General features: G+C 37.9%; 1 protein-coding gene across 1 annotated transcript in view; it reads left to right on the forward strand.

Moving 5' to 3' along the window:
- The first annotated feature begins 417 nt into the window (after nt 1-417).
- Nucleotides 418-18922, forward strand: part of LOC132112937 (metastasis-associated protein MTA1-like) — a 55898-nt gene continuing 37393 nt past the window's right edge. The window contains exons 1-2 of the mRNA XM_059520698.1: nt 418-710; nt 15201-15268. Coding sequence (XP_059376681.1) covers nt 683-710; nt 15201-15268 — 96 coding nt within the window. The 5' untranslated portion in view covers nt 418-682. The remainder of the gene's footprint in view (nt 711-15200; nt 15269-18922) is intronic.

Consider the following 18922-nt stretch of genomic DNA (forward strand, 5'->3'; position numbering starts at 1 on the left):
AAAGCAAAGCAAATTAATGCAAAGCAAAGCACGAGCACAAAAACTAAACCAAAAACTACAAAAATAATCTAAACAGAAAATAATCTCCGCACCAGAATATTACAGAATGGGCTCTTTGGGCTCCTAACGCAACATTGTGGTAGCCACTTTTCACATTTTCTTCTAGTTATTTAGACAAATGTTTCTCCATAGAGAAGGATGTCTTTCCTTGTTCTGTTATGCTAGTTTAGGCTTTATTTTTGTTTCAAACTCAGTCCGAGAGCAACAGTTGTTTATTTGTTTCATTTCGCCTCTAGTGGGTCCAAAGTAGTACAGCAATGTTTCGGTCATCTGAAGTAGGCGGGGAAACGGGAGTGATGCTGCCCATTCAGACCCCTTCCCCTTCCCCTTCCCCTCCCCTCCCCTCCCCTCCCTCTGGCGCTCTCTCCAGCCCCGTGGCCCGAGTCTCTGGATCCCGCTCACTTAGGAAGGTGTTCCTAAACACGCGGGTGCTTCTGAACGCGATCGCTCACACCGCCCCGTAGAACGCGGCCGCAGAAAAATATGTGCACTGTCTCTTTAAGATCCCTTCACTGGTCCGCGTCGTATTGATCAATCCACCATTTTCCAGCGCGCAGCACTCAGCGGCGGCGGCGGAGAGAGAAAGCCCTACCTGGAGACGCCAGGCAGGACCGGGGCAGTCATGGCAGCCAACATGTACCGGGTCGGAGGTAAGAGATCACGCTTGGTAAAAAAAAAATGTCGTACCCTTTTTTGTGTGTCGCTCTTGTTCACGCTTTTTCGCAACAAGCCTTAGCAGTTTTAGGTCTGCCCTTCCTCTTTTATTTTTTAAAGTACTGTATGACTACAGTGTGAGGATGATGACGGTGATAGCGAACAGCGAGATGAAGATTAACAATCTCGTTGCGGGACCCCGAGGATGTTTTTAGTACTAACTCGTGCAACAATTATTGCCTTTTGCATGATGCAGCGCGTGCGAGTGCCATTGTGTTAGTAACAAGCGGGTAACTCTTGAAATTTACACAGAAGAGACGCGTTTGAGCTTTTAAAATTGAAGTTTGGGCAGCACGCCACACTTAAGACACTCAGACGGGTCGGAAACATTCTGTTTGGACAGGATAGGACTGTACGGGGTCAAATCTTTGTCTTGCAATTTACTTTTTATAAATATTGGATGTAATCGATGGAGGGAGAAAGTTTTGGCAATAGACGTCAAACCTAGATTGAGTCCAGTGGTCATGGAGAAGCTTTAGTGTATGGATGGATAAAAAATAAATAAATAAATATAGAATGCGTTGTGGCAAAGAATGAAATTAACTGGGATTGTATATTCTCAAATTGGTCTATTTTCATAAAGAAAGAAGATGCAATAATGTACTGCACTTATTATAAATATGGGTCACATTTAAAAAGGGGTTCACAATTATCTGTAATTACCTGAATTATCTATTATGGCAGAAGCTAAGGTACCTAGGCTATTTAAAGGAACAGTTCATAAAAAAAATAAAAATACCTTGCATTTTACTCACCCTGATGTTTCAAACCTGTATGACTTTCTTGCACAGAACACAAAAGGAGATTTTGGGCAGGATGACAGATTCAGTCACTATACAGTGAAAGTGAATGGTGACTGAGGCTGTCGTTCTGCATCCTTTTGTGTTTTGCAGAAGAAAGCAAATCATACAGGTTTGAAAGATCACGAGGGTGAGTAAATGATGCCTGAAGTTTAATTTTTGGGTTATCTATCCCAGTGATTGATCGCAGTGATTGCATTTGGCTCAGGAACTGATTCCCTATTGGTATCAGTTATCCATTAGGATCCCGGCTATGCTGATTCAGTTAGAATGAATGTGTGCTTACAGTGTCCAATGTGTAATTATTGGTATAATGAGAGTATTTGGCTTGGGAAGTTTACTATTGAGGCAGGGGAGCTGATGAACTTGGTCTAACCTGAAGAAAAGCTGATCTTTGATCAGGAGCGATGCGAGTGAATTTACAGTAATTCTGCTTCACAGATCTGCTCGACAGCCCAGGCGTTCTTAAATTAATTGTTTCTGTTTTTAAACATTTTCTCAAGTATGAAGTGTACTGACTACAGTTTTAAAATGTTTTGTATTTAAAGAGTATTGTGGTTGTTTACTATATTTATGAAAGTGCAATATACTGGTATGCAGTATCCATCTTGCAATACAATGCACTTGACTGAACTTTCAAATGAGTAGAGTAATATCTACCAACTATAATATCTACCATCTACTATCTATGAAAATTCATTATCTGCTCATCCTCATATTGCTCCGAACAAAGAATTTTATGGAAGATGAAGATGATTCTCATAAATTTTGTCCATCCATTCAAAGTCCATCCATTTTGCAACCAACATTTTGCTGCATCAAATAATTTCCTAAAAACATTGAACAAGTAATTAAGAAGTTTAATCACATCCTTCTGAAGATCAATATATTTAATTTAGGGTTTATATAAAAACATTGATCAGTGCATATACATGCACCACATCAGCTCAGTCATTTTTGAACTAACCTCATTCAGAATAACACGAGAATGAGTAAATTATTTATTAATTTTTTTCACGGTGAACTAGGCCTATCCCTTAAGAATGTTCTTGTCTTTTTTTTTTTAGGATTTAATTTAGACATAATTAAACATGGTCATGTGACAACAGTGTATCATACAATGTTATGAAATAGTTGGTTTTAAATAACGCATACAAAAAACAAAAAATAAATCGAGTATTGGGCCTGTACTACTCAGTATGCAGTGCACTATATTCTAAACAGGCCACTGTTCTGGCTGGAAATCCTGTACAGAGATGAATCATGTTTGTGAGTGTTCGTTCGGGACTTTAAAATCATTGCATAAATATCTGTTACTCTGTTAAACGCTCCTCCCTGTGTTTGCAACATCTTTGGTTGCTGAGGCTGAAAATGACCCCAGGCGCTCCATCCAGCACAGAGTCTCCAAGGGCCTCCATACCTCTGGCTACTGCATCACCTGATACATATCGACATCTCCTGCGCTCTCTCTCCCTTTCTCTTTTTCTTTCATTGCTCCAGCGTGGACCAAAAGAAGCACATTGACCAACCTCGGATTGGAACAAAGCCAGTTTTGCACAGTTTTACACCTCCAAGTTCAGAACTCTGCTGTGCACACTACACTTAGCGCAGCCGTAGTAATAGCTGATTGCTGAAATGCGGCATGACTATCATTTGGATCTCGTTAAAGCAGCCCATACACCTTCCCGCGTTGAAGCGTTCAGAATTCTCCTGATACCTCCAATACAATCATCGTTTTCCTTTGAGTGGATTTTGGGGTATTGAATTTTGAAACAGAGCAAAGCCTTTGCGTTCTTTTCCTCCTTTGTCCTCCCTCACACTTGGAGAAGGTAGTCGGCCTAAATTCTCTCTCATTGAGCTAACGGCTTTTCTCTGGCTCTCTCTTCTTCTCCCAAAAGGGAGGCTTCTCCCAGACTCCAGCGTAGAATAAATGTGCCAAGAAAATCAGAGAAAAAAAAAATTCAAAACAGACCACCATGAACGGCCACAGAGATGATGGAAATGGGCTGAATCACATTGCGATTGGTGGCGTTGAACTAGGGATGGGTCAGATTTGAGTGTGGTGACATGAATGAGAAATGTGAGCCACTGGGCAGGACGCAGTTAGCAGATATACAGTATTTTGGAAGCTTTGCCAGGTGTTCGCTATCTATAATATGTGTCTGATCCGTGCGGGTGTTCGCCTGTGGTTGGTCATGGGAGAACTTGATGTATGATGCCACAAAGCGAGAGGATTTCAGATTTTTCTGTCTGGTACAACAGTTGAAGCCTATTACGAGGTGTAGTTTGAAAATGCATTTGTTCCCCATCTACCTTGGGGAAAGTGTGGTTGCTTTAAAGTTTTGAAATCTAGAAGCTTCTGTAAATCACTTGCCAGCAATCTGTGCCTGCAGAACTTTCATAAAGGGTCAATGGAATGATGCATATTTTCTATGAATCTATTCAAAATACTAGAAAATTGTATAAAAAAAAAGAGATGTGATTTGACTACCAAAAACTGGAATTAATTTTGATTTTAATTAATACATTTTAATTGATGATATTTGTAAAAAAAAAGTACTTTTTTATTTTATTAATTTTTTTATTAAAATGTGTTTTCACATGTATTCAAGGTGTTAGTAAATTTTTAGAATGATTATACACATTTGTCTTGAAAAAGTGTAATATCAAATAAATGAAACCAACATGAATTCAAAGAGTACATTTTTAATCCATTTTGATATTGCTTATGTATCATTTTATATATATATATATATATATCATTGATCCATAAAGCTTGAAAGATTTTAGTAAAAATTATATGTGTTCATCATTCAAAAGTTCTACTCACAACAGTTGATAATTGTTAATTTGAGAATGTGTATTGATAATCAGTTCCACAGAATTTCGCTGTGGCTCAAGAAACAGAAACAAAGTTCCCAGATTTTTCCCGGGCTTGTTCATTCGGTGTTCTGAGTCAAAACAGGACAACCGGGATTGTAGTTCTGTAATATTTAAATGCAGGTAATGTCATTACAGAAAGTGCAAGTTGTCTTTGCAGAGCAAAGCATCAGTCCAGGCTGCTCTGAGCACTGCGGAGAAGCACCTCCCTAGGAGCAGTTATCTCTCTAGTACAGTTGTGTGATTGACAGTTAAAACAGCAAAATTATCATTTATTCAATAGTTTCTTAGCTGGCAGAGACTTTTTAATGAGATGAGTGGAATGGTGTTGTTTCTGAGAAAATGCTCGGAGGATTAGCTAACTAACCAGTTTCTAAAATACAATTTAAGTTTATTTGTATAGCGCTTTTCACGATACAAATCGATGCAAAACAGCTTTACAGAAAATGAAGTTTCTACAATATTTAGTAGTAGCTTATCAGTGGTGACGATGTCAGTTAATGTACATATGGCAGAAATGTGCGAAAAAATCAATTAAAGACATAATCAGACAATGCACACTGTTTACAGCAATTATTATATGATGCAATTAAACTTATAGCAATATTTATTAGTTCTGTATGTTGTTTCAGGGTTGGCATCATCTCTTCTCAGGTGTTCTGGATCCAGACTGAAGCTTGTGTAAATCCTAGTGCCAAAAACAGAAACAAATTGAGACATAATTAGTGTAAATGCTGTTCCTACCAAGCAAAATTGATTTGTTTAACCCAAGCTAAAGAATAATAATGTGCTTTTGATCAGATATAACTGCAGTCCAAGATTATGAGATGCATCATTTGAATGCTTGGCCAAAGAGATGTGTTTTTAATCTAGATTTAAACAGAGCGTTATCAGGAAGGCTATTCCAGAGTTTGGGAGCCAAATGTGAAAAAGCTCTACCTCCTTTAGTGGACTTTGCTATCCTAGAGACCCTAGAGAGTATGATGGATTGTAGTGTGGTATAAGGCTAGTTATCTACGCAGGAGCTAAACCATTAAGTGCCTTAAAGGTAAGTAATAATATTTTGTTACTGATACGGAACTTAATTGCTAGCCAGTGCAGAGACTGTAAAATTGGGGTATTATTTTCTTGACCTGGGAAAGACTCTAACCGCTGCATTTTGGACTACCAGCTTGTTTATTGAAGATGCAGGACAACCACCTAGCAGTCTAGAAACAGGTAACATGTTTCGTAGCTTGACAGGGTTTCTTAGATCGAAGAATGCTGTTTTTGTAACATGGGGAAATATGATTTAAAGAAAAAAAGAAAAAACAAACATCCATTACTTTTGTGGTAGCTTTATCTTATGATAAAGTGTTTAAATTAGGGATGTTCATTTTAACCGGTTAACCATTAACCGACCGTTAAGAATTTTGAGAAATTCAGTTAAACGTTTAAAAAGTCAGTAATTTATCAAAATATTTATAAAGGTTTGCTGCATTGTTAAAATAGGCTATGCTACACATATCATTTTATTGTATTTTTTTCTAGAGAGAAAAAATATTTTTTGTAAGTTATTAAAGTAAAAATATATTTCTTACTAAAAATATATTTCTCCTATAGACCTATTTATTCGCGCTATATAGCCTAGCTTTATTATGCTTTTCTCCACTCACAGAAGCGCTTCAGGTGCGGGATGTGATATGAAGACCATGTGAATCCGAATGTTCTGTTGTTTGTTGCTTTTTGCACATGTAAAATGAATCCTCGGGAAACAAATGTTAGTCATTTTAACGGGTCACAGACACTTTTCCTTTCTAACCTAAAATAATCTTGTCGGTTAACGGTTAATAATCTGTTAACGAGCATTGGTTGTCGGTAAGGACCATTAACTGATGAACATCCTTGTATAGATTAAAAAAAAATTATTTGACTTTTGATCCATTAGCACTAAAAATGTCTGCAAGCAGTTACTGCCTTCTTAGCAAACTAATTCTGGAGTTTTCATTCATTGCTCATGATGCTTTTTTGCTCTGACAGCATTTGCACCTGTGTCTTACTTTAAGACCTTATGAAGCTCAGTGCTTTGTAATTTCTGTCCTAATGACTGTGATGACCAATGATACATTTTAGGTATCTTTCTATCACGTTGCACTGGGATGTTCCACCAATGGTAAAATCTAATTGGTTCAAATCATGCCAGTCAAAATTTATCCCATTTATTTGCTACTACACAATCCTGGTCATATTATTTCAAAGAAATATTATTGTTGTGCTTTAGAAATAACTTTCCTTCTTGGTTGACTTCAGCTGTTAATTTTGTCGCTTCATTCAGCTTTTTTGGAAGGGTTGCCTTGGTAAAATTCACATTTTAGGGGCTAAATATCATGTTATTCGTATTGGGGTTGCTTCGACCCGCGGACATGAAAAACAACCACAGACTTGGCAACACTGGTTGGCATTAACTACACCGAGCCGTAATTCACTGACAATCTACACAAAATCGATGTTAAAATCGCAGGCGATTCTTTGTCGATTTTGAAAACGATTTTGTGTTAGTTGTCGGTAGACTACGGCTCTGTGTAGTAACGGCCGCTCCACCTGAACCAGTGTTGCCAAGTCTGCGATTGTTTTTCATGTCAGCGGTTTGAAGCAACCCCAATACAAATAACGTGATATTTAGCCCCCAATATGCGAATTTTACCAAGGCAACCTTTCCAAAAAATTTATATTTTATCCCCGGGAAGCAATTTTTATCGGGGAACCTCCTTGGAAACGCGATTGGGCTAGTTTTGGACTAGTTTTAAGAAGCAACTGGTTAGGATTTGTTGTGAAATCCTGGCAACCCTGATCTGAAAGCACGTGCTGGAGATATACTTCTAATCACAGGAGCATCTTTACTGATGAGATGCGCATGAAAATCGCATTCGATTTTTTGCTTCTGAATACTTACTGTAGTTGCTACTGAATACTTCTCTGTTTTTGTTGACGTTGTGTCAGGACCTTCGTTTACAGTATATGTAGGTGGGACAATTACAGACCCTGCAATTTATTGCAAAAACCCTTGTTCTCTTTCCTTTAGAATGGTCTGGTCTAAACAACCACAGAGACATACAAACACAAATATCACTGCAGAAATCTATTAGCTCTTATAGTCTGGAGACTAGTTAAGTGCTTTAATAAACATTCTGATATCCCTTTTATACTGAAAAGTTGCTGGTACTGGTCCATGAGCCAGTGCTCAGCCAGGGAACATTTGGACATTTCTCAAATTTGTTCCAAAAGTGTATTTTCAGAAAAGTTGCTTGGTTACTTGAAAGACTAGTCCAAAAAAAACCCACCTAGTAACATTCTAGTATAGCCTACGTGTTTGTAATAGGGATGGGCGTTTTCCACAAATATCACATTCGAATATTTGAGCTCACAAAAAACGAATATTCGAATATTCGTTTATTTAAATTAAGTTTAATGAGTCAGACGTTATTTTTCAGCAACATTTGTTTTCGTCATTTTGAACAAGCTTACAATAAGCTTGAACATTACACATCGTGTTTTGTAGCTGAAAAACTTTAACAATGCGTGCAAACAAACAAAAGTACAGATTAAAAGCAAAAAAAAAAAAAAAGTGCACAAAGAAAAAACGTAAAGCAGCCTGCAGCAATTAGGCTATTGTACAGAATGTAGCTTACACTTAACTTTTAAACTGTCAGCAAATCTTTTTTGCTTTTTTTTCTATTGTTTCAAATGTTCTTGTTAAGAAATACGGGCATGTAAGCATGATTGGGGGAAAGTCGGCTCCTTAGTCTGTTAACAATAAGGCCGGCCGTGGAGAAAACGCGCTCTGACGGCACAGACATTGGCGGGACTCACAAATAACGGTGTGCTAAGCGAATACGTTTTGTGAAGCGCTTCGTGTTTTCGTTTCACCACTGAATTGGATCCTCATCTGGTGGAATAAATGGCTCCAGCAAGAACTGTTTCCACTCGTCTCGGCTGGACTCTCTGTAATCGCTGGAGAACTGGCTCAGCCTTTTCCGACGAGTGGGCATTGCATCTTCTTCATCATTGGTGGCGGCTGCATCCGCACCATTCGCATCAAGGAAAATGTTCTTTTTTTTTCTTACTTCTCTCATGTTTTCATCGAGAAACCTGAGATGTTTGTGCCGAGGGTCTAGGGCAGAAGCGAGAAGAGGAGTTTTCACTGCATTCTCCAAGTTAGCGGTGTTTATTCGTTGCTTGAGAGATGCTGCAACAATGTTCTTGGATCACTTTCTGTGATTCTCCACAGCATATTTGAAGTACTGTAGAAGACCGCAGTTCTTTTAGGGGGCGTTCACATATCGCGTCTTTTGCATGCTCAAGTTCGTTATTTCCAATGTAGGCGCGCGGTATGCGCGCTCATAATGAAAGCGACGCGGTCGCGATGCGCACGCGGTGCGACGCCGTCCCGTTTTTTCCAGGCGCGTCCGCACAGCATCGAGTTAAAAACATCTCAACTTTCAGAATGCCACAAGTGCACCGCAGGTCATGTGACAAGAACTAAACATTCAGCTTCATCCTTTCCTGTAACAACGTTGAAAGCTCAGCCAAGATGAAGGAACAGCTGATCATAGCTGTATATGGATTGCCATTTTGAAATAAATTTAGTAGCAGAGCTACTGAAAGCGATTTTTTTTGTGCTGCAAATCCATTTATCGTTTGCTGAAATTTCTGCGTCTTCATGGAGAGAACGCGTCGCCTCAGGAGCGCTTCTGCCCGAGCGCTTTGGAAAGAAGGAGAAAGCGGAGCGCATAGCCTTTTCCACGCCTTATTAGGCGCGATATGTGAATGGCCCCTTAATCATTCATTAATTATTTTTTTGCTTGCATACACCTTCAAATATGCCGTGGAGAATCACAGAAAGTGACCAAATTAGGTTTTATTGTGAACTTTTTTTTTTTTTGCGAAATTCGAATATCATTTTTATTTATCGAATAATTAGAACAGAACGAATATTCGAATGTTCGACTATCCGTGCACATCCCTAGTTTGTAAAGGTTGGGATATTTTTTTTTTACTTTACATAATATATTAACACCTCTTTTGGGGTGGGACGCTCAAGAAAACAGGCAAAAATGACCAAAGATGGTCTGTCCTTTCCTAGCTTTCAATTTAACTCACAAGATGCTTCTTCATTCTCAAATGATGCTGGACAACGTGATCACCATGTTTTACACATAGGCCTGATTGTTGCTTTAATGGAACTTCAGTGCTGAAATGATCTAAAGGATTCACTTCCAGAATAAAAAATAAATAAATCTTGATAATTTTCTCACCCCATGTAACTCCCAAGATGTTTTTCTTTTTTCAGCCAAAAATAAATGAAGGTTTTTGGGGAAAACCTTCCAGGATTTTTCTCCATATAGTGGACTTCAAACTGCACCCTGCACAATCCCATCTGAGGATTATGAGTTTTATCTAGCGAAATGGTCATTTTCAAAAAAACATTTTATATACTTTTTAGTGCAAAATGACCATTTGTGGTTAAAATGTGTATATGAAGTGTATATTTTTCTTTTAAGAAAATTAGCAATCATTTTGCTACATAAGACTCTTATTCCTTGGCTGGGATCAAGTAGAGCCCTTTAAAGCTGCACTGAAACTGCAGTGTGGACCTTCAACCTATTAAAGTCCACTATATGGAGAAAAATACTGGAATGTTTCCCTCAAAAACCTTAATTTCTTTACCATTGGAGAAAGAAAGACGTGAACATCTTGAATAACATTGAGGGGGGAGTAAATTATCAGAATCTTTGTCTGGAAGTGAACTAAATCTTTAATCTTAGAATTAATAAATAAAAAGCAATGTGCAAATTTTATATACAGTTCAAATATTTGGGGTCAGTAAGACTTTAGGAAATGAATACTGTCATTTAGCAAGGATGTATTAAATAATAATACATTTCTCTGTCACTATGGTGGATTTCTGTCGACTACATTGCAGATAGATCAGTGCATATGAGAGTCAGAAATTAATGGGCTTGGGGCAAAAGTGACACCAGAAGGAACATGGTTTCTGAACTAAGGTATCTTTTGCGCTAGTATGGTCAAAACACACAAGGTTTACATATAGACTCAGCTGGTTATGGGAAAAAAGGATATGTACCTGTATGTCTTAAAGAGACCGTATTAAACAAGCAGCCAACTGTCATTAAAAGGGATAGTCCACCCTAAAATTTAATTTGTCTTTATTTACTCTCTCAAATGTTGTCCCAAACCTGTATTCATTTCTTTTTTTTTTTGCTGAACGCACAAGATATTTTGAAGAATGTGGTAACCAAACAGTTGCTGGTCCACATTGAATTTGATAGCAGCAAAAAATACTATGGAATTTCCTGTGGATCAACAATTTTTGGGTTTTCCACGTTCCTCAAAATAGCACTTATGTTTGGCAGAAGAAAGAAACTCATTCAGGTTTAAAACCACTTTTGAGTGAGTGAATGGTATAAAAATAAAACTATGACAGAATTGACAGACAGATGACAGCATTTTTATTTTAGGGTTCCTTTACTATTACTATTCCTTTAACATAAAACAACAACAACAAACATCATTATTCTTGAATGAAGAACTTTATATCTGAAAATATAAATATATTGTTTGTATATTATGTATAGTTGCAATGTGTTTTTTGTTCTTGTTTTTTTTTATAACAGATAAAATGAAAACAATTGTTATCATTGCCCACTTTGACCTAAATATCTGCCATTCTTGTTTTTTATTTTAATTTTGTTACATTGAAAGGCTTTGTCTTTATAACAGGGAAATTAGTTGCTCAGACAACTTGATAAATAGTCAAAGCAACGTAACAAAGAATCATGATTTAAATCTTGCTATGATATTTATTCCATTTCGCCCACCCCAATCATATTTTATCATAGTTTAATACCAGCAGGTTTAGGCGTCCTGTGTGTCCCGGCCCATTGCCGTTTTGTTCCTAAGTGGAAAGACGAGCAGTGGTTCTGTATTGTTGGAGAAGGTGTTGTATAACCTGAATCCCTGAGCTGGAGGCAGAGAGCAAGAATAACCTAAGAGCTGCACTAATGCTCTGTGTATGTGTTTGGTGCATAAGCTTGAATTAACTGGTATTGCCATAGTAACGGATGTCTCGTGGGTCCCGGTCTGATTGTCCTAAGACGGGGATTGAATGGCCTCTGTGCACTCCGAGGACCTGTGCAGGCTGGGCCATGGAGACCTGTTCCTCTGAGTCCAACTCTGGGCAGCACACACTTCCTGAAGTCCAGCTTGATTGCATATGTGCTTGTGCAATTTCTTTGATTCAATGACATCTACATGTTTATGTGAAATTTAAAAAAAAAATGAAAATATATTACTATTATTTGAATATTTTTTGGCTTGTTTGTTGTATCTCTCGTTCTTTGTCTGTCTCTCTTCACTCAACTTCCTCTGGCCTGGTTAGACTCCGTGCACTTAAATCTCTCTCTCATTCTCTTTCTGTCTGTCTTTCTTTCACCCTCAGTCTGAGTAAGGCTCTGCAACATGCACGGATTGGATCGCAGGATATTTGACTGCACTGTGATGTCACAGGCTTGTCGCATGCTGATTGGTGGGGGGATGGGGGCACAGCGATCGCTGTGGGCACAGGCAGGCTGAGATGGCAGGAGGGTTGGCAGAAGCTGTGAGAGACAGCTGTGGTGATGCCTCCAGGTCTTCTGCAAGCTTTTCTTCCAGGTTCTGTGTGAGGTTCTGACTCCATGTCGGGTTTTGCCCCGGACCGTGAGGCCTCTGGTAGAACTTGTACTCATTAAAAAAGCAGCAAAGAGGTGTGGTCCTAGTCTTACGCATACACTCCAATAGATATAGTCAGGCGCACATGGCTGAATGAATCTCAGATGGAGTGGACGATTCAGGACTGTGAATGTCAGAGGTTCCCGAACTTTTGTGGTCGTTGACCACTTTTTTTTTATAGGTCCCAAAGTTCTTGAAATCTCAACACCCCAGTTACATCACCGAATTTATCTGTTCACTGGATCTCGCAGACAGAAAACCCGTTACAGGAAATTTAGATCTGTATTTGGTCATAGTGCAGACAAGATCAGATTGCTCAAGTTGCTGCATTTTTAGGGCACTTGACTAGCGATGCTATACATTTACCAGTTTGCTTTTGTGCTCATGCTACTGTTGTTTTTATAAAGGTATGTTTTTTTATATATATATATATATTTTTTTTATATATATAAATGTATACACTACTACCATGTTAACGTTGAGTTGATAAGATTTTTTCATGTAAAAAAAAAAGTCTTATACAAGTCTGCTTTTTAAAAATAAATTTTAATTTTTTTTTTTACTAAAAATATGGTAAAAGTAATGATACTGATAAATAGTATCATTGATGTCACTTTTGATCAGTTGAGTGCAACATTGCTAAATAAAATAATTATTCTCTTTCAGCACTTTCAGTGGTAGTTTAATAATTCTATATTATAGAAAAATATGCATTCAAAATCTGAAAACAAGCATAGAAATGATCACTGAGCTTTTTTTTTGAACAGGACATGTTTATGGCCAGCAGTGTGTCCGCTCTAGGCCTGATGGTATAATGTGACAGGTGATAAAAGCTATCTGTTACATGTAAATCAACATTTTGCCCTAATCAGCTGTGGATATGAGGAGTGTTTCTTTTTCTGTGATATTGAGCTGGGCAGCACGGAGCCCACCCAGCATGAAATATCATTGGTCTGAAAATTCTGCTCAACATTAAACGTCAAATATATTCTAACTGGATTGTATTAATTGACCGATTATATTACCTTGAAGTCGTATTATGTTGCAGTTTTACTTTGATATTGTAATCTCTTTTCATATGGAGCATATCACATTTGTATTTTGGGAATGGAATAGTTCACCCCAAAATGCCAGGTCTGTAATCATTTACTCATCCTCATGTTGTTACAAACCTGTTCTTTCTTCAGATGAACACTTGTAATATTGAAAAATATTGGTAACTAAACAGTTTTGCTTTCCATTGACTTCCATTGTATAGACAAAAAATATGGAAGTAAATGGGAGCTGAAACTGTTTGGTTATCAACATTTTTCATAATATCTTTGGAACGACATGAGGGTGAGTAAATGATGACAGAAGTCATCTGTAAGTCCAGTTTGACTTGCCTCGTGTATCATGCCATTATTCTCATGCCATCTCTTTATTCTCATCTTTTCTCATCTTTTTATTCTCAGTGGCAAAAATTCTAAAATAAAAAAAGGGTTTGATAGTGCTGTATTTCAAAACTAAAACCAATGTTTATAATTCTCAGCCGTCTGTCCTGAAAGTTTAGTCCCACTTGTTTTTTTTGCCCTTTAGATTCTCAGGAAAATCATCCTTTTTGATGTATTAGTAAACAGACATCTCTCTGAAACGGGAACTGTAGGCTCACATGGCTGTGTTACCAAACACTGAGTTTGCAAACGTGTTTTTGCCAGACTTGATGTTCTGTCTCCCCGCCCCCCGCCACCAAACCATGGAATTACTGTGCGTGTGTGTGTGTGTGTATGCCGTCTGTAATCTGCCAGAGGTCCTGGCACGCACAGGGTTAAGACCAGGCACCCCACCAAGCCTGAGGCCTGCGGGGGACGTCCCACAGAGCTGTAAGCCTGCACAGAGCCCACACACCCTGGAGCAAGGCCAACAGCACACGCACAAAAGACAGACACACACAAATACATCGGGAAAAGGAGGGTTGACATAAGAAAGAAGGAACTGAGAGAATTGGTAGAAGGGTCAATGGCAAAAGTGGGGCTATGATAAAATAATCTTTTAAAAAACATTTTTAAAACCCATATGCCATGTTTTTAGATTTTTTTTTAAGTGTGTACATATATATTTGCGTGCGTGTGTGTACATTCAATTTAATTTTCTTTTTTACACACATTTGAACTTGATTAATAAATATTGTTGCAGCACATGATGTTAAAGTACCGGAACTAACCTTGTCTCGTCATAAGTCAAATTATCTGACATTTTAAGAGGCTTTTTGACCTTGAAAAACAGTCATGATGTTCTGCAGGGGTTGTCTCAGTGGCAATTTCCTGTTTTATGTTTTGTTTTTTTATGTTTCTCTGCTAGTTGATGGCACCACATGACTTTATTGGTCGCAACACATGACCTTGATTTGGTAGACAGTGTTTTTCAAGCAATACTGAAGGCATTCTTTTCAAGATCTTCATTTGTTTCTTTCATTATTACATTATCAGGATGATTGTATTTGACATTTTTGGCGTTGTAAATTATTTGATTTTAATTTTAAAATTCAAAATGAATTTAATTCAAACGCTAAGTACTTGCTCATGATAGAAGAGATTTATTCAGATTGTGTATTTGAATTGTATTCTTAATTTATATAAAAAAAAAAAAATAGGTCTTGTTTGGGTTTAATGGTCTGTTTTCTCTCTGATAGTCCTGATACTGGCTTGTCGTTTGGTGCCAGGCAAAAGTGGCCGCTGAAGGTTATCATTGAGGTGGAGTTACAAACACCATAGCTTTTCACAGTGTCAACACATTTGTTTTTAAGTGTTGTTGTTGGGGAGCTCGCCAAAAGGCGGCGGCGCTTCTGTCATGTATCCCGGCGGAGAATGCTCTGTTTAGTCTCTGAAACAGTCCGGTAAGCCTCAGCAGGTGTGGGAGCGTGACAGGAGATGCTGCCTGTCGCTGCCTGTCGCCTGTAGGTGTGTGAACAATAATGGTTGTTTCTTTCTCTCCTTACAGATTATGTTTATTTCGAAAACTCCTCCAGTAACCCACTGCTGATCAGGCGAATAGAGGAACTCAACAAGGTGAGTGACAGATCAGTCTGTGTGTGTTTGCTAAAAGCCAATCGAACACTATAAGACTGAAACTGGTCATCCTTTAATGCTTTAAGTTTGCGAAGAAAAAAAAAGCCCGGATTGTAACCAAGTCGCAGTGTTCATTTTGTGTGTACTTGTGAGTGGCAGGTCTGAACAAATTGCAATGCAATTGCGAGAGATTGGAAAAATCTTTGTAATGTAATGAAAGGACTGGGTTTTTTTTTAAGGCTCCAAAATGAGTTAAATAAATAAATAGAAGTAGTCCATACGGCTTTTGTGCTATATTCTAAATCCTATGAAGCAATTACTAATGCTTTTGTTAACTAAAACTATATATATTTAAACTATAACTTGAACTTGCGTTTAAAAATGTAAACAAAATGTTGTTTTGACTACTGACAGATATAAAAAGTTTAAATGCTAAATAGTGCCCTACCGATATATAGTTTTGCTGGAATTATCGGACGATATGAGCCTTTGGCCGATATATTGGTATCGTTATCGGTAACCTTTTTTTTTTTTTTTTTTTTTTTTTTTTTTTTTTTTTTTTTTTTTACATATAATGCAGATAAAATGCTGGAAATGGTGTAATTACTTAGTTTTTCCAGCAGAGCATGCTCCATTGTTTGATACTGGCGACCTGGATGAAACGCTTTAACAGTAAACGCTACAGTTTTTCCATATTTCACTATGTTCTTCCTTTAACTTGGAGTTGAGTTGATACATACCTCTCCCATCTCAGTGCGTGGACTTAATCACTGTAGTGCGTGGCAGGGATGGAAATTAGCACCCGCCACCAACCAATTGCGGGTGATTTTGTGTTGTGGCGGGTAAACTCGCTTCACCTACCAGCCACCGTGGCGGGTAAATAACAATAGCATACTGTTTCACCCGACCGGTGGACAAAAAAAAAGTTAATTTTTATCCCTGGTGTGTGAACAACACGCAATAAAGTGTAATATCATCCGAAGCAGCTCTGTAGAGAAAGGCGGTGTAAACCGGGCCCAAAACGGTGGCGTTGTTTCCAGTACAGTGTTTGCAGCTGAAGTTATTGCTGCTGGCGGAGTGATATATTTGTTGGTTATTTACAGTTTGTTTTATAGCACGCGCTCATGAAATACAAGATCGCGTGAAGTTGAATTCGTTATCGTGCACAAGTTTCCGCATACTGTCACGTCTCTGTCAAACCCCGGTAAGTTCATTTTCCTCCCGCATTCTGCAACGTTTTTGATTATATGGACAGTTTGTGTTTATCTTATTGTTTTTAACTAACTCACCGACAGTATTATCGGTCGCGTGTCTAATGCGGTCCGGGAGATGCATTTTATTTCCAGTCTTCAAGTACTTTTTCAGAAGTTATAGCTCGGTGGCTAGGAAGTCAACCCTCTACATTGCGAGTAAATCACTCTCATATGCAACTTAATCTTCCTTCTGGCTATTAAATGATGTCTAATATTAGCCAATGGCTAATAAATTCTCTGATTTTACTCGCCAGTGTGTTAGTTGGAGGCTAGCACAGATATTTTCACTCGCAAACACTATCTGACTCTCCGTCAGACGATCTGTGCTTTTTTTTCCTCAATGGATCCGCAACGCACCTGTATAATGTACCGTAAACTCTAGTGTTAAGGAGCACAAATCGCCGTCGGTTTCTCACATAGAGAAAGAGAGAGAGAGAGGGGATTGACGTGCTACATTTAAATAATATTATTTGTTGTATTTTCCTGTCAAAATAACAGCATTCCTATGGAAGAATTCAGCTTTTAAGAACTGGCTGGCGCTCACCTATTATTGTCCATGTTTTGATTTCAGCAAATCAGTTCGAGCGAACACACAAAACCTAATTAATATTCATGAATCCAGCAGCTCATTAATCCTTAGTAATCCTTAGGGTGTTTTATATTTTTTATTAGTAGGAATCGTATTATTATTATCTTATCAGGAGAATTGTAAGGTTTTTTTTCCCCAATTTTATTTTTATTTTGTATTTTTTTTTTTTTTTTACAGAAACACTGAATGACCAAAAAAGCACCACCACCAGTCCAGTTAAAATGTTCAGTTAAAATGACTAATAAGGATTCAAACATGGTTATCAAGTTTACTTCTAATTCCTAAAGTTCTATTCTTAAATTCTACTTGATTATTATAAAGCTTGACTGACTGCCAAGTAAACTAAAATAAATACTAGCCAATGGCGATTCAATTGCCAAGGTGTCTGTAGAGGGTTGTAAGTTGTTATGTACATTAGAAACAACATTGTATCTCTACACATGTTTGACAGCTCTGGCTTAAAAACGCGTAAAAACGATGTATTAAAAACACTGTATCATCCGGTTGGGCTACGGAGTTGAGAGAATGAGCTTCTTCAGCAAGAGTCGGCTGTTTCAAAACCTAGTAACCTGCCTAGATAGGCAGCATTTTTGAGCATCACTGAAAGAGAAAATGTCAGTATTTCATTGAGACTTGAGATTAAATAAACTGCTTAAGTATTGTAGATATTGAAGTATTAATTTTCACATGCAGTTACACATTGTCGGTTAAAAAAAAGAAAGTGGCTGGAAAACACTTCCATGTTTTCCCTGTTTAAAGACGCTTACATGAGTAGTTACATAAGTATGGTGAACCAAAATAAAACGTGGCGATTTTCTACGAAGATAAAAGATTATAACTATAATGTATGGCGGAAGAGCACTTCGCAGCACTTCGACCTCGGCGCAGTAATATCATCACTCCTGAAAACTCCCCCTCCCCATCTCCCTGCACGCCTGCACTATTGGTAGTAGTTTGGGGGAGTTCTCAGTGGTGATTATATTACTGTGCAGAGGTAGAAGTGCTGTTCAAGAGGGCTCCTTGAGCTGAAGGGATGCCTGAATTTGGTGGCGATCCACCAGTGCGTTCACAAGATAGTGACACCAGTCAACACTTTCACTTCAGTAAGGAGGTCTCTTGTTCAGACAGCAGCATTCAAGCGTTGTCTTTAATCGAACGTAAGTGCCCTGCGAATTGAATTGAATTAAAGATGAATAAACTTCAACTTTACTGTTCAGTGCACGGATGTTAGACTCATTTTGGATAATAACGTTTAAACTTAAATTAAATTGAAAACTTTTGTAAAAATAAAAGCTACTTCTAAAATGTAAATAAACACAATAGTATATAAATAAAAGTAGCTGCTCTTGGTTTATTTGTGAGAGAAGTAGCAGGAACATTCTTTAGACAACCCAAGACCTTTTAAACCAGACTAAATCATGGGCCTAACTCTAAACCCTTGGTCTGATTAATTCGTTCCCCAATTCAGCTAATTCAGTTTGCTAGTTCAACTTGCTCATTTTTATTATTCTTTTATGGTGCTTTTTTGAAACTTGACAAGCCCCAGTCCTTATTCACTTTTATTTTATTGAAAATAGTGGCCAGAACGTTATTTAAAATTTCACCTTTCGTGTCCCAAGGTGAGTGATCCTTTTAAGTATGCAAAGGGTGACAAGCTTCAGTTTAGTAGTGAGCACTTGGCAAAAACCCATAACTAATTGACTTACAAATCTCAAAGCTTCAGCTTTCTATCTTTTTTTTTTTGTTCCGTGTTCACACTTGTAAGCCTTTAACATCCTTTAACATCACACTGCACCACCCTGTCTGCCCTCC

This window comes from Carassius carassius, chromosome 32 (genome assembly GCF_963082965.1).
Source record: "Carassius carassius chromosome 32, fCarCar2.1, whole genome shotgun sequence".
In the NCBI taxonomy this organism is placed as follows: domain Eukaryota; kingdom Metazoa; phylum Chordata; class Actinopteri; order Cypriniformes; family Cyprinidae; genus Carassius; species Carassius carassius.